This window comes from Phallusia mammillata, chromosome 1, assembly GCF_965637545.1.
Source record: "Phallusia mammillata chromosome 1, kaPhaMamm4.hap1.1, whole genome shotgun sequence".
Taxonomy (NCBI): domain Eukaryota; kingdom Metazoa; phylum Chordata; class Ascidiacea; order Phlebobranchia; family Ascidiidae; genus Phallusia; species Phallusia mammillata.
Window position 1 is genome coordinate 4,974,904 of NC_137252.1, and position 13,577 is coordinate 4,988,480.

The following is a 13,577-nucleotide window of genomic DNA, read 5'->3' on the forward strand; positions in this document are numbered from 1 at the left end:
GCCAAAGAGATATATTTTCCAGGTAAAAGTCTTACTGTGTTAATATAGATTTCTGAATTTGATCGTTGATGAGAAAATATGGATGAGCAAGGGGAAAGACTTCATGAATCCAAACTTCGGTGGTGCTTATTCATCGGGACAACAACTGCAGTAATGGAACTCGCGATTTGTTGTGTCTCACCTCATCCTTTCTTCGAAGGAGTAACCTCTTATTTTTGTGTCATCAACTTTTTTGCGTTCCTACAAAACGCACTGGACAAGTCCGTCGCGAAATGGAAATTTGTGTCGTACCGGTGTCCTGAAGTATTTCTGCACATTAGCAGCTTGTACGGTGGCAATCCTGGTACCGCTTTGGCGATGGTAGTGCTAAAACACAAACGTAGCAAAGTGTCTTATCAAAGGCGTTACGTGTGGATTTCCAAGCTCACAGTCATGATCCTTTTAATATTGCTGGTGGCCACAGTGTGTTTAAGGTTTTCCAAAGAGGCCGTCTAAACAAACTCAGTGGGTGAAAGAAGCGACGACAGATGACTCAATATTTCTCTGTTACGCCTACTAGCCCGCAGACGCCACGCTTTAGTGATAATGAGCGTTTCGCGTCAGAATGGAAGCCTCTGCGTCTTTCCGTATGACAACAAACGATCAAGTTTCCTTAGCACTCTGCTTAAGCTTGACCGAGACTCAAAATTTTTGAACAAGACTGTGGTTTTGCATTCACAGCAACTTAGCATCATATGCACTCCAAACGTGTACGTTATTACCATTTGGGAAATTGCAAACTGTTTGTTTTCGCAACTTTGGTGCAATACCTAAAGATAGAAGCAAACTTTGAATTACCTTTCTATGTCTGAAATGTTCAAAGATGCTAGGTCATTTCTAAGCATCACAATACACTCATTGCAAAAAAGTAATACAGACTTTTTTTAATAAAACTTTTTTATGCCTCTTATATCGCTTGTGCCAATAATACCTGTAGCAGTTATTGTTATGGTGGTAAGGTCGTTTTACTGTGCTGTAAATTTGCAAACAAAAATAGCAATGCTCCAGTATTTAACTTGCATTTACCAACCGTTTGTAAGTGCGGTTTATTGATTTATTTCTCGGAAGAAAGTAAAAGAAACTTAAGAACTTTGGAAACTCGTCTTTGCAAGAATGCTGCCTTAAATAAATGCAAGAAAGGGTAAAATATAAAAGCGAAAAAGAACACAACAAAAATGGCAAAGGTTAATTCAGGCACATAACTGTTTACCACCCACTGGCCGAAAGCTGAAATTTTTGCGGTTTTGTTTGACTTATCGCGGTGCAAAGACACGGTGGTCATATTTCGCTTTGGCAAGAATGTTCGAGATATTGTTTTCTTGTCAATTAACCGTCGATAGTTGTAAGTCATTGGGCTTTTAAGTTGCGGCATGGAAACAAAATATATTTTGACGGATAAGTCCAAAAGCTAAATAGACAAAAGGCAAGAATTTAGTGAGCAATTGCGGCAGTAGTTTGTGTGTATAGCGTGTTTGGCAAGTGTTTAAGCGAGCTTGCGTTGGTCCGGATCCATAAGTCCCAGCTAGACCCCTCTTCCTCCATATCATTCTCACGTGTTTATCACAATGGTAATTGCACGGACGAAACAACGCAGCAACAGCGGCAACATCGGGCATCGAAAAGCAGCGCATTCAGGAAGGAAATCTTCCAAGCATCTCTAGCTTCACTTAGCGACTCTGTTGCCCAAAATCTCAAAATATCGAGCACAGCCTTCACCAACACTCGAAATAGGCCGAGGTCTCCGCAGGCCTCCTCGAATCCGTGCATTTCCGCTTCGAGGCCTCGTGCCTTCTGTGTTGGAACACGTGACGAAACGTTCCGTGCTGCGTAAAGCGAAACTGACCCCTGGGCGTGATGACGTCATCGCTAGTCCCCCTATCGATGGTGACGTATCCGCCTCGATTGGGCGGTACCGAGCGCCTCAGCAAAATATCCGGTGACGTCATTGGCGTGACGTCAAACACCGGTTGGTTTGTCGTGAAATTGCAGTTGGGGCGCTCCTCCAGGTTGTTGACGACGTCGCTCATGTCCCGGTTGGGCGAGGCTCGCCGGACCGACATGTAAACGACCAACTCCTCGTCGTCCGCAATGCGCTCCCCGCAAACATACTCCACACATACGTACTGCGTGTCATCGCTCGTCTGAAGGGACAAGGGCGCTCGGAGTTGAGCGTGACTCCATCCCAGCAAGGTTGGCTCTTCTTGCGCGCCATCGGTGTTGTTTTTGAAGGTCACGGAGTGGATGACGTTGGTTTGATGTTCGCGGTAGTCGAACGTGGAATGGAAGCGCACCCGCACTTTAATGTGACAGAACACAGTCGTGTCGCTGTGGCGTTTGCCGTTCGGGTTCGCTTCACGGAAACTCATACCCAGTAGTTCTATCACCCTGTTATCATGTTGGTTACTGTGGTCCCTGAACACGTAAGTCTGGTAGTTTGGCCTAGTGTTTTTGCATTCCTCCTTGGTCTGAAAGTATCCGTAATGACTTGGCAGGCCTGTACCATTGTATCGCACGTTCGTGTCCAACACTCGGTTGGTGAAAGTCTGACGCTGCGTGGCCCCGTTTCGCATGAATTGGTACTCACGAATGCGTCCCATGCCACTGGGTGGCGCCTCCGGTTCCAGCAACACAAGATCATTGCCCAGTTTCGACGCGTACAGTATCCCAGTGTCATGACACCCGACTGGCAGACATGTGCCATGCGGTTGGCGCTTGCCACGTGTCAGCCCTGCCACTTGGAACTTATTGGTTTGCCGACGACCAGTCATCATATTAGTAGACCTTCTTCTTCCACCTGCTCCACTTAACTTGTTGTAGTCGGTTGTGAAAGTAATTTTGACACCTGACAGACTTTCGTTTCGTTCACTGAGAGCTTGTGTTCGCAGGTAACAGGGCATTTTGCTTGAGCCAAGCGCCCATGGAGTGTTAAAGCGCTTCATTTTGGCAGTGACAAGCAATATCTGAAGCAAAAACAGTTAAATTTTAATTAACGGTTTTGGCCTTTTTTGAAATTGCAATACCTTAGTTTCATAATTTACGGTTTACATTTTCTTAACAGCAATATAAAAGCCTATATTTCGGCGTTACGACATTTACCAGTGCCAACATGAATTGAATATGATCAAGAGAAGTCCTAAATATCAAAACGTTTTTTTTAAGCTGGAACACTGGCTTGTATAGTTCAGCTCAAACTGTATTAATGTAAACACAAGAAACTAAATATTGTAAATGTTTGAAAACTTATTTTAAAATCAATAAAAACTATCAAGATCAAGGAATAAAAATCTAAGTTTGTGTAAACTCCGACCACATTTATTTGTAATAAAGGTTAATATTCTGCCAAAGGTTCTTACACGTTGTCTGTGTTTTGTAAAGTAGGGTTTGACAGCCAGTCTTTCGCTGTGTTCCCGCCAGTAACCGGTCAATCCGTCCAATACCCACGGAAGCAACTTTGTGCGAATTGACAAAAACCGGAAGCTCACTGAAGCCGATTTGCCCGGAATCAGGTTAACCGGTTGTTTGTTGCGGAGCCGTAATGATACGCTGATGATCACTAAGAAACAAGAGATAAATTTATAGTGCTGCATTTTGTTGGAAAGCATAACAAGCTAAGAAGTAACAAAAAAAATAAAAACACACACCAACATCTGAACATTATACACATAACTGTTCATGAGTATTATTCATTTCATTATGATTCTTGCACAATCAAGCATAGTTAATAGAATATCAGACTAACAAAAGTGAGGCAAAACATGGCAAGGAAAATAGGAAAAAATACTTAAAAATCAATACAAAAACATGTTGCTACAGCGCGTTTAGTCATGATTCATGATCTTCCAATTGTGCCTTCACTATTTTGCGCTTCATGACGTTTTAACGTTGCGCAGCCATTTCCTGTTTGGTGATTATTTTCGTGCAATTGTTTTGCTGTTTGTTCTTTCACTATAAACTAAACTTAATTCAACCCACAGGAAAGAACATAGATAACCAGAGACTTCAAAAGCTGTAAGTTGAAAAATATTTACCATATGGCTGAAAGATCTGCTCATCTCCTGTGATGTTGATGGCAATGTTGCTCCCAATAGTCCCCGTCGAATCCGAAAATTGATGGAGGTTATTCTGATCGAAGATGGTCACCCTGGCAACCACGAGACCGCGATACGGTTCTATGCGTCCGTTCTGAATCACTGAGTGCGGAGGAATACGAAGTCGCATCGCATTAGCGGGACCCGATGACAGTCTGTGTAAAGACGGATTTAATCAAATTAATTTAAAAATCAGTTTAAGATAAGAAAAGTTTGTATCAATGTTTTAGGCGTAACTTCATACTACTTGGAAGGAAAATGTTATTTAAGAAGTAAAGAATGCGAGACAAGGACTTTACGTCAACACAAAATGCCTGAGAGCTTGTTAGTCCTGTTTCAACCGTGATAAACTGGTGAGCACCTTACAAATAATTTTTCGAAGATCAGTGAAAAAGACTTAAGGTTTCGTTGCGACCAAGGGCTCCACAGAACTGATTGGAAACAGTGGGACTTAAATCAGTTTGTTTGCGTTTCAACCAAATAACCTTATTGAGAAAATGGAATATGCTAAATTAGTAGGTCGTGTCTTTATACAGTATAATACAGAAATGAAAATCACACGACTTGCTGCACAATTAAGGAACCTTTGGTAAGTCCATTTCTTAACAACTTGATTTTAGTTTGACCTACCTAAGTGTCAGGTCAAGACCCTTCATCGTATTGAACTTGACCTCCTTGCCGTACGGGTTCATCGTGATTTCGTGAATCGCCGTTTCCCCTGGCAACACTAGCACGTTTCGAATCGCGGTCACGTGTCTGTGAAAGAGTGCGTCAACAAACGTCAGGGTCACGTGACGGGTTTCGGGCGAGATGTGAGGAAACGGGATTCGAAAAGAACCAGATCGGGTCGTATAGACGAGAATGCGACCCTGATGACTGATCATAACGTGTTTCAGTGGTGTCCCTGCCAACAAAAACGTCCAGTTATTAATGTTAGGGCTTTTGTATTTTAGCAGAAGTACGAGAACTGGGCGCTTTCTAGGGTCAGGAGATTGTTGAACCATAGTAGTAAGGGTAAAGTACTTACTTTGCAAAAAGAACAGAAAGAGGTAGATAGGCTGATTTATTACTTTAAAATGTATCGAAAATGGAAAATAACTAGAACCACAATTTTATCTGATAAGCCTGAATGTATTCTATGTATTCGGATTCTAGCAAAGGGTGTAGTTACCAAATAGCTGTTAATTGTGTTTTGCTTGCAAATTTATTAAGCAACAAAAATTCTTAAATATATTGGATGAAGTATTTTTTGTGACAGGTGACGTCACAAAGCTCACCAGTTCCTGTTGCCTTGACGACACCCTCGAGGTACGTCATCTTGCTGCTGCAGAGTCCGCACGAGCATCGTTCGATCACTGTGATGTCAAATGACGTATTGTAGAGTTGATGACGACATCGCACTTTTACGGGTTTCGTCACAGAAGCCTGACAACAGTGACTCGTGTACGAACACGTGTGGGCGCTAAAGCGTTGCGAGGTCATCGGAGAGTAACAAGTTTTCTTATCGCAACTTCCCAGATCCACGATGTTGTCAACTGGATATAAAATAATAAAAATTGTCAATTCTTTACTTCTATAAAGTTTGGATTCAACATTTTTCCTGATGTACATTCACATTAGCACTAAGTGGACGACGAACAGACTGAAGTAGCCATAAACTTGTCCACCAAACAGTATGTAACAGTAGGCAATTGTCTCGTGAATTCGTTGCAATAATAATCCAGGTACATCTTTATATTGTATTGACATGTTAAGTAGTTCGAGTTTTCTTTTGAAATTTAAATAGCTGCTTTGAAAACGATGCCAATCTCGGCTTCCGGGGTAAACCACAATGCCATTAGGAAACGCACTTTCACCCAAACCTTCCCATCATACCTCCACTCATTGAGTGAGCGTATCTCGTAGTGACGTAACAGCCCTCCGGCAGATTGACGTAATTTGTTTTCGGTCTCGGGTCGCAGGACGACATTGCTGGATCTGCAAAGCACAGGTTGTATACAGAATTAGTCGATGCGTCGTTACTTTGGCAGTAAGAACTTCCGATGCGTTATTGCCAAAACTGATTGCTCGATAGTTTGACTTTACTCAAAGACCACCCACAACGGGTCAAGTTATGAGCGATATTGTCACAAATGGCTAATTACGAAAAAAAAATGTTTTATGAAAATATTTTAGTTCACAAATAAACAAGTCAGATATAAAGCTAAGTACTTCAGAAATACGGTAAATTACTTCCTAAAGTTATATTGATTAAGTGATTATAATTATTGTGTAGTGTAATAGTAAAGTCTAGTTTCAAACAAATTTAATAAACAAAGAACTCAGTCCAACGTAAGTCCCGCGCTCTGGTGTTTAAATGCGCCCGAAAAAGATTAGTAAACTTACCAACAACAGTAACAAAGGCAACTTCAGAGTTATGTGATCCGCGTTTATTAATCGCTTTGCACGAGTATGCCCCAGCGTCCTTCATAGACACATTGCGAAGATGAAGGGTCGAGTTCATGTCGTCATAACTCGAGTTGCTACTCGTCTGATGCGAGTCGTCTTCTCCAGACTCGATTCTGATTCCTTCCCGGTACCAATGCACGACTGGAGCTGGAATTCCAACAACTCCACAACAAAGAGTTACCGAATCTCCGAAAGGAACAATCTAACATGAAAACCTAATTGATTGTATTTGAATAAGGAAAATGTCGCTAAGATTATGTTATGCGAAAAACTTGCAGGTACAAACGTAGTCTGCAAGTGTCAAAAAACAAAAAAAGTCACTGTGACTAAAGTGATTTGCCTTTGAAAGAGGTTCCAAAAAACGTTGGTTAAAAATTCCGTTTTGCTACTTGCCACGTTTTTAAAATGCTAGGTATGTATCACTTGGCGCAACGTAAAGGGCAAATTCAGGAAACGACCACACACTAAAATAACAAAGCTTAAAAACGTTTCTGTTGGCTCAAGATAACCTTCTGAGTTTAACATCAAACGTTTAGTCTCGAAAAAACGTCATGTTTGTAGACTGAGGGCTTAGTTAGAAATACTGGGACTAGCAATTGTAACGTTTCTACGTAAACAACTGAGATTCAACTTTTCTGAAGCTATCGGACACGTGACACGAATCAACCAATTACCTGCGAGCTTGGACCTCTGACAACAGTGGCCGGGTAATCGCAAAGATTGCTGTTGAAAGCGCATTTCCATAAACCAGCGGTACAAGTGCTGAAACAAAATCAATGATTAATAGTAATAAATCGGAGGCAATACTAATAAATCGGAAGTTAATCAGAACAAATTTACGGTTCAAAAACATCAAAAAAATTATTTCATTTTATTTCATTCTTGAAAATAACAAATAGAACCAGAAACAGAAGATGGGCTAAGATAATTGCTTTCTCGCTTTATTTCTTTTAGAAAAACAAGTCATATTTTTTCGGAAAAACAGAAACGTATAAAAGTATTAAACACAAAATAATTTGAAGCACTGCAACTAAAATGCCGAAAGTGTTTTTGCGCCTGAAGTAGCCTATAGTTGTTTATACAGGTCTTCGTCTATTAGATGATCTTCGTATCAAGTGATTGATCGTAATCGCGCCACAAGGGGTTGCAATATGGTATCAGCCGACTCCACAAGGTGTCGTTAATGGGTTCAAAGGCCTGTGATATGTTTTTACAAGGGATGTCGTTGTTTGTACCTAGCTACCTTAAGACGTGATCAATCACAAATTGTCGAAATTTGGCAGAACAAAGGCTCTCTTCGGATTGCAGGAATGGGGCTTAGCATCGCAATTTACCATAACGGTTTTATCATGGCGTGTATCTTAATCAACAGCGGTTCTTTCTCCCATCATGCACAGATGAAGATTATAATCTTGAGCCTTCGTTTACCGACCGGCCTTCCGTCATCCCTGGGCATTGTCAGTATTTGGAATTAATTTTAAACCGCAACAAAATTAGACGCGAGTTTCTCGGTTTTCAATTGTTTAGTTGGTAAGAAGTTTCAACAAAAACCCACAGTGTGATGATCTGATTTTTAAATCTAAGAAAAGCTACTTTTCCACTAAATTGCTAAAGTCAAAGGGGTGCGCCAACAATACACACTTGTTTTAGCTGTTATGAAAAAAAAAAGTTATTTAAAGCGCGAAAAAAATCGACGTTTTGTTTCATTAGATTATCAAAAGCTATTTGTCGTTCTTTATAATGTATTAAACTTGAGTGACATAAAACCCTTTTACCATATGTTATCACCGAAATGTTAGAAAAACAGATTTTTGTGTTTGTTGCAGCAAATTTTGAATAACTACCTAATTTTTCAATTTTACTTCAGAGACTATGTCTATCAGAATAAATATACAATAAGGCTGACAAGTCAGAATGTAACAAAAAATAAAGTAAAAATAAATCTACCATCTTTGACAATTCCTATCATGCCTTGTTCCAGGTCGAAACACAATGCCTTTGAATAGACACGGACACTCAGAAAGCGGGATGCAACTGTTGTTATGGAGCACGGCGTTGCCACGACAATAGCATCCTGGAAGGCAACTACCGCGCGAGACACAAACTTTGTTGTTCTGCACAAATGTTGGACAGTAGCGAAGACACGTGGGTCCACATTCCCTGTATTGCTGACGGTGAGCGCAGGTTACAGCTTAAAAAATAAAGTAAGGCATTCTTAACCCTTTGTAATGCAATTTAATAAAATACAACATTAAAGAGTAATCGTCTGAATTTGGAGCAGTTAAATCAGTCTGACAACCAAAGTATAAAAGATAAACAAATGTTAGTAAAATACTTTTCATTTTTTAAATAGTATGGCTACTATCTTATGAAACGACACATAGTCACTTTTGATCTATTTTGTAAACTATGTGCATTGCCCGACCAGAATCAATGGTTCTTCATTTATTTATTTTTTTGGTGATATGTTAGATTTTAAATTGTTTCTACTTGCATCGTTGTTCACAAATTTGAAAAAAGACTTTGCACATGTGATTAAATGTAAACGTAAACGCTATGTGCAACATGATTTGTGTGTCCCAAACATAAATTAAACGCAAAAAAATTTACATCTGAATTACGGGTTGGTATCGGATAATAAACGGAACAATTCTATGTTATGACATAGTTAAGTTAATCACGTTTCTAATCTGACTCCAAAGAGATAAAAATTTAAACTGTTGGAACTAGCATTAACTCAAGTTTCGAAAAGAAGAATGATCGTTTTACAGAACTGCTTTTAAAATCAATTTTAATCTTGGAGGCCTGAAAAATATAAATCGTTTAAGAATTAAGTACTCGCAAAGCAATGGTGTTGTTGCTTAAACAAACCAAAACAAGTCAATAAATCACATGTCAGGAATTTAACTGTGCAATGAAAGAACCCATTCTAAACCGCTATCTCGTTGAAAGGTTTTGAACCAGTTAATGACCTACTTTTTGCCAAACCTCTAATACCGTGTAAGACTGTTGTATCGCCTAATTTCTTCGAAGCACCGCAGGATTGCATTTAAACTAAACCGCGAATAAAATATGGAGGAAATTTGGAACTGATTTTGACAGAAGTTGTGTATTGCGTTTTTAAAGTGGTAATCATTAGGACATGGAAATTTAATTTGTATTTATTACTCAAAACAATAAACAATCAATCAATGGTTTTCCCTAGTTTAAACGACGCTCAGAATCTCGAATCATATAACTTCTAAAACGTCATTTAGTTGTTGTACCTTCGCGTGCAACATTATGGTTAATTGTAACTGCAATGGTTTTACCTTTTGTTTGAAAACCTACTAACTTACAATAAATGTATAATACATTTACATTATGTATTACTTCATTTTACCAATTAACACTAACACGCGGTATCTTGTGCAGATACAATTGATCAAAACAGGCAGTAAACAGATTTAAACATTTCCAAGTCCAAGTTTTTGATCATAAACCAATATTTTGCCTGAAGCTATGGCCTGAACAGACAGGAAATCACTGAGTAGGCTGTGAAAGCTGAAAGACAGCGGACTTCGGCTAATCTCTTCCGTCAAAATAATTCGCGGTTTATAAAGGCTTGGCCACGAAACAGCCGGGAAATCTCAAACTTGGATGCATGTGCAAATGTATCCTATTGTAGAAATTGTTTTTATATCGGTTTAATTCGTTTACCTTGTATTAATGCATGATTAAATTTAACGTTCTGTGATTTTGTACATGCAAAAATATATTTAATTTTAAACTTTGTCTTTTGTTACTGTTAGAAGAGGGCTGATTTGAGATAGCTTTAGTTGAGTCCATTCTAATTATTTTATGTATGTTATATGTCTCTATTTTTCAATCACTTGTTTGTTTATTCTATTTAAATAAGGATGTAGATAAGCTAACAACAATTGTAGCATTACAATTAGTAGCAAAAATGTTGTGTGTCTTTAAAACTACAAAACGTTGCGAAGGACCATCAAGTCCAGGTGTTAAGAAATAAAAATACGAAAGATTTTGACGGCAAACAGATAATAACTAAGTATGGTAAAAATAAAACAAGCCACGGTACGAAACGTATACTGGGTTCTTCTGCAGAAATAGCTGCATGACAACGTTGGTTGCGAATGTGAACACAAAAAAACAGAGAACCGAAAAGACAATAAATTATGGGTTGTATTATTATAACAGATGTACAAAACGTTAACAAGCTCCAAAACATGATCGTAATTAACTCGTTTTCTTCCATTTCCATTTCTGGACATTATGAAAAATGGATTTACTTACGACATAAATCTCTTGCCCTCCAATCAAGCTTAACTCCGCGTCGCAAACATGCTTCAGTATAAGCTGCAAGGGCCGTGCACAAGTAGGTGTTCTGCTCCTGTAATGAACAAAGAAACATAATCATTGTATTGCACGATATCAAGAAACTTGATGGCAGGAAACACAGGTTAGCAATTATGCTTGAATCAAAGTGCTTTGTTATGCACTGCGGCTTTTAGATCTGCTTTGGGAATTGATAAAGTATTTTGTGCACCAAAAACGAAGTGCACAAGGTGGTGGTTTGGGGTCATGATTATTCGATTTGATTTGAGGCAAAAACTTTATGGTTTACGAAGATAGACGACAGAGATGCTCTTTTCGCAGCAACTCCCGGAAAACCAAACTCTAAAGGTCATGATGCCAATTTGCAGGCAAACGTTTATTTTGGGTGACATCTGGTCTAAGACCCAAAATGCTTTACAGAGACCCAAGATGACCGGACCAGATAAGTCTGCATTTGACGAGCCAGGAACAAGATCTTCGCTTTAGTTTGCATCCGACTTGAACCGAATATTTAAACAGCGAATCGTGTGTCGGTTTGCAAAATTGTTAATGTACTATAACGTAACCATTGTTTAAAGCAGCCGATTGAAAGGCAATGTAAAATGTAATATACGCCTAAAATTAAAAGTTTATGTCCATCTTATAATGATTTTCATTGAACAGTTATGTTTTAGGGGGGTATGATGTAAGATAGATTTTTGAACATTTTTACTCCCCGGCCGCAGCTATAAAATAACCAAAAGTTTGAGGGTGCACCTTTGGTAATGTCATTACCTTTAAGGATTACATAAACTTTTTCATTGTCTGTTAGCGAACCTAGCTTTTGAACCACTGGCGTAAGTTAAACATAGGCAAACACAAATTATTGTCATTTACATAAATTGTAGAATCGATCTTCTTTTTTTGGAGGGGGCAGAGTAATGACTATAGCCTATACAAGTACATTTGTTTGCTAGAATTTAACTCGTAACAAATCTCAGTAGATAAACACTTTGAGTTGTTTTGGGTATCTTACTTGCACCGGAGATCCACAAATGTCCGACCTGCAGGCATTTATAAATTCATTCGGTCTCACGACGGAATGACAAGCTCGGAATCTTCGTTCATTGAGAATCGTGCAAGGTCCAGCTATGTGGTGGCTTCCGTTTCTCGCTCTAGGACATCTATTGCTGCTTGAAAGCACAGCGGAGCAGCTGCCGAAACAATGTTTTGTTAATATTGTACTAACGACGCAAACATTGCTGGAAATTTTGTTGTTTCCTTATGTTTAACTATTTATGCAAGAGTGCTCAATTTTACGTTGATAAACAAACCAGACTAACAAAGTTGGATGAAGGAACCGAAACCAACAAAATCTAAAAAATCTTAAACATAGTGATAGCACCCGACACAGATATGTTAAAAGATTGTAAGAGTTAAACCATTGAAAAAATAAGGCAGGTCTGTTCAGAAGGAACTCTAAGGCAATTAATAGTAAAACAGCTTTTGTCCAACAGAGACTTATGTTCTTACACCTACCTTGAATTGAGACTTCCATCTGGTTCAGACCAACTCTGACCAAACTCAACATGAGTAGCAGCTGGTTTGCCGCCTCTCGTCAATCTATCATCAGTTCTATCACCGTTAAAGTTTCCACATAATCCCACAGTTCTTTGCGTGTATTTTCCTGACGCGATGACATAGATCCGATGAGGGATAGCCCATTGCACCTCAAGTTCGTCACCAATTCTTAACACCAAGAATAAACCGATCTGAAAAGCATCCAAGTAAATATTGGATTAGTTCTTTATGTTTGAGCATCTGTAGCTTAGCACAGCATTTAGGTTCAAAGTCAAGCGACGAGTTTGTGGGGGGCCTTGCTTGAAAACACATGTACACATCTAGACAGTTATTCTGATAGGGCGCTACCTACGTTAGTGTCAAAAATAAGTTACACATTCTGTTTCTACAAATGTTTCAGCAACCAGAAACGGGTAAGTGATTGTATTTGGAGGTAATTTGTATTAAAAAAAATTAGACAAAAGAAATTGTACATATGTTTGAGAAAAAATGTGGTTTCATCGATGTGCAGTTGTTAGTGTGGTAAAGTTAACAACACAACGAGAAATTTGTTCGGTGTATTTCTCGATTTAAGGCTTTAAAAAGCAACTCTAATACAGAGTAGAGTGTAATTTGTTGTGGAGGTTAAAACTAACCTGGGCAATGGTCATAATTCCGCCTGATGACACATACGGAAGATTGACTGGAGCTCCATTGACCAGCACAGTACGGTGTCGGCTGATTTCGACGAATGCAGAGATGCTCGGGTAAGCAAGGATGGCTGTAACTTTATGTGTGCAACTGAGATGAGAACCACAGCCGGCATTGTACTGGACTATCTTCAAAACAGAGAACAAGTTAAGTGATCTGATCATGAAAGAACAATAAACCATGTATTTTTTTTTCAAGTCAAAGATCAGTCACTATGTTTGTAGTCAAAGATCTGTTTGTGATAAAGGTGCATATTAAACGTCAAACAACATAACTTCGATTCTTCTACAAAAATGTAAACACTAAAAATAAAAAAGTCAATGTATGTTATGAAAAAAATATACATAAGCACTTGTTTCGAAAATAAAAACTTTAGTCATTGGTAACAATCTATTCAAAGGAGTGTTCTGCGAA

At 38.9% G+C, this 13,577-nt stretch overlaps 1 protein-coding gene across 1 annotated transcript in view; it reads right to left on the reverse strand.

The window, feature by feature from the left end:
• Positions 1–908: 908 nt before the first annotated feature.
• Positions 909–13,577, reverse strand: part of LOC145229127 (uncharacterized) — a 32,672-nt gene continuing 20,003 nt past the window's right edge. The window contains exons 14-26 of the mRNA XM_080094411.1: positions 13,109–13,291; positions 12,432–12,664; positions 11,929–12,106; positions 10,872–10,968; positions 8,523–8,766; positions 7,250–7,337; positions 6,513–6,777; positions 6,003–6,104; positions 5,405–5,662; positions 4,758–5,031; positions 4,068–4,282; positions 3,393–3,592; positions 909–2,999 (exon numbers count right to left, since the gene is read on the reverse strand). Of these exons, the coding sequence (XP_079950537.1) occupies positions 1,752–2,999; positions 3,393–3,592; positions 4,068–4,282; positions 4,758–5,031; positions 5,405–5,662; positions 6,003–6,104; positions 6,513–6,777; positions 7,250–7,337; positions 8,523–8,766; positions 10,872–10,968; positions 11,929–12,106; positions 12,432–12,664; positions 13,109–13,291 (3,585 nt within the window). The 3' untranslated portion in view covers positions 909–1,751. The remainder of the gene's footprint in view (positions 3,000–3,392; positions 3,593–4,067; positions 4,283–4,757; positions 5,032–5,404; positions 5,663–6,002; positions 6,105–6,512; positions 6,778–7,249; positions 7,338–8,522; positions 8,767–10,871; positions 10,969–11,928; positions 12,107–12,431; positions 12,665–13,108; positions 13,292–13,577) is intronic.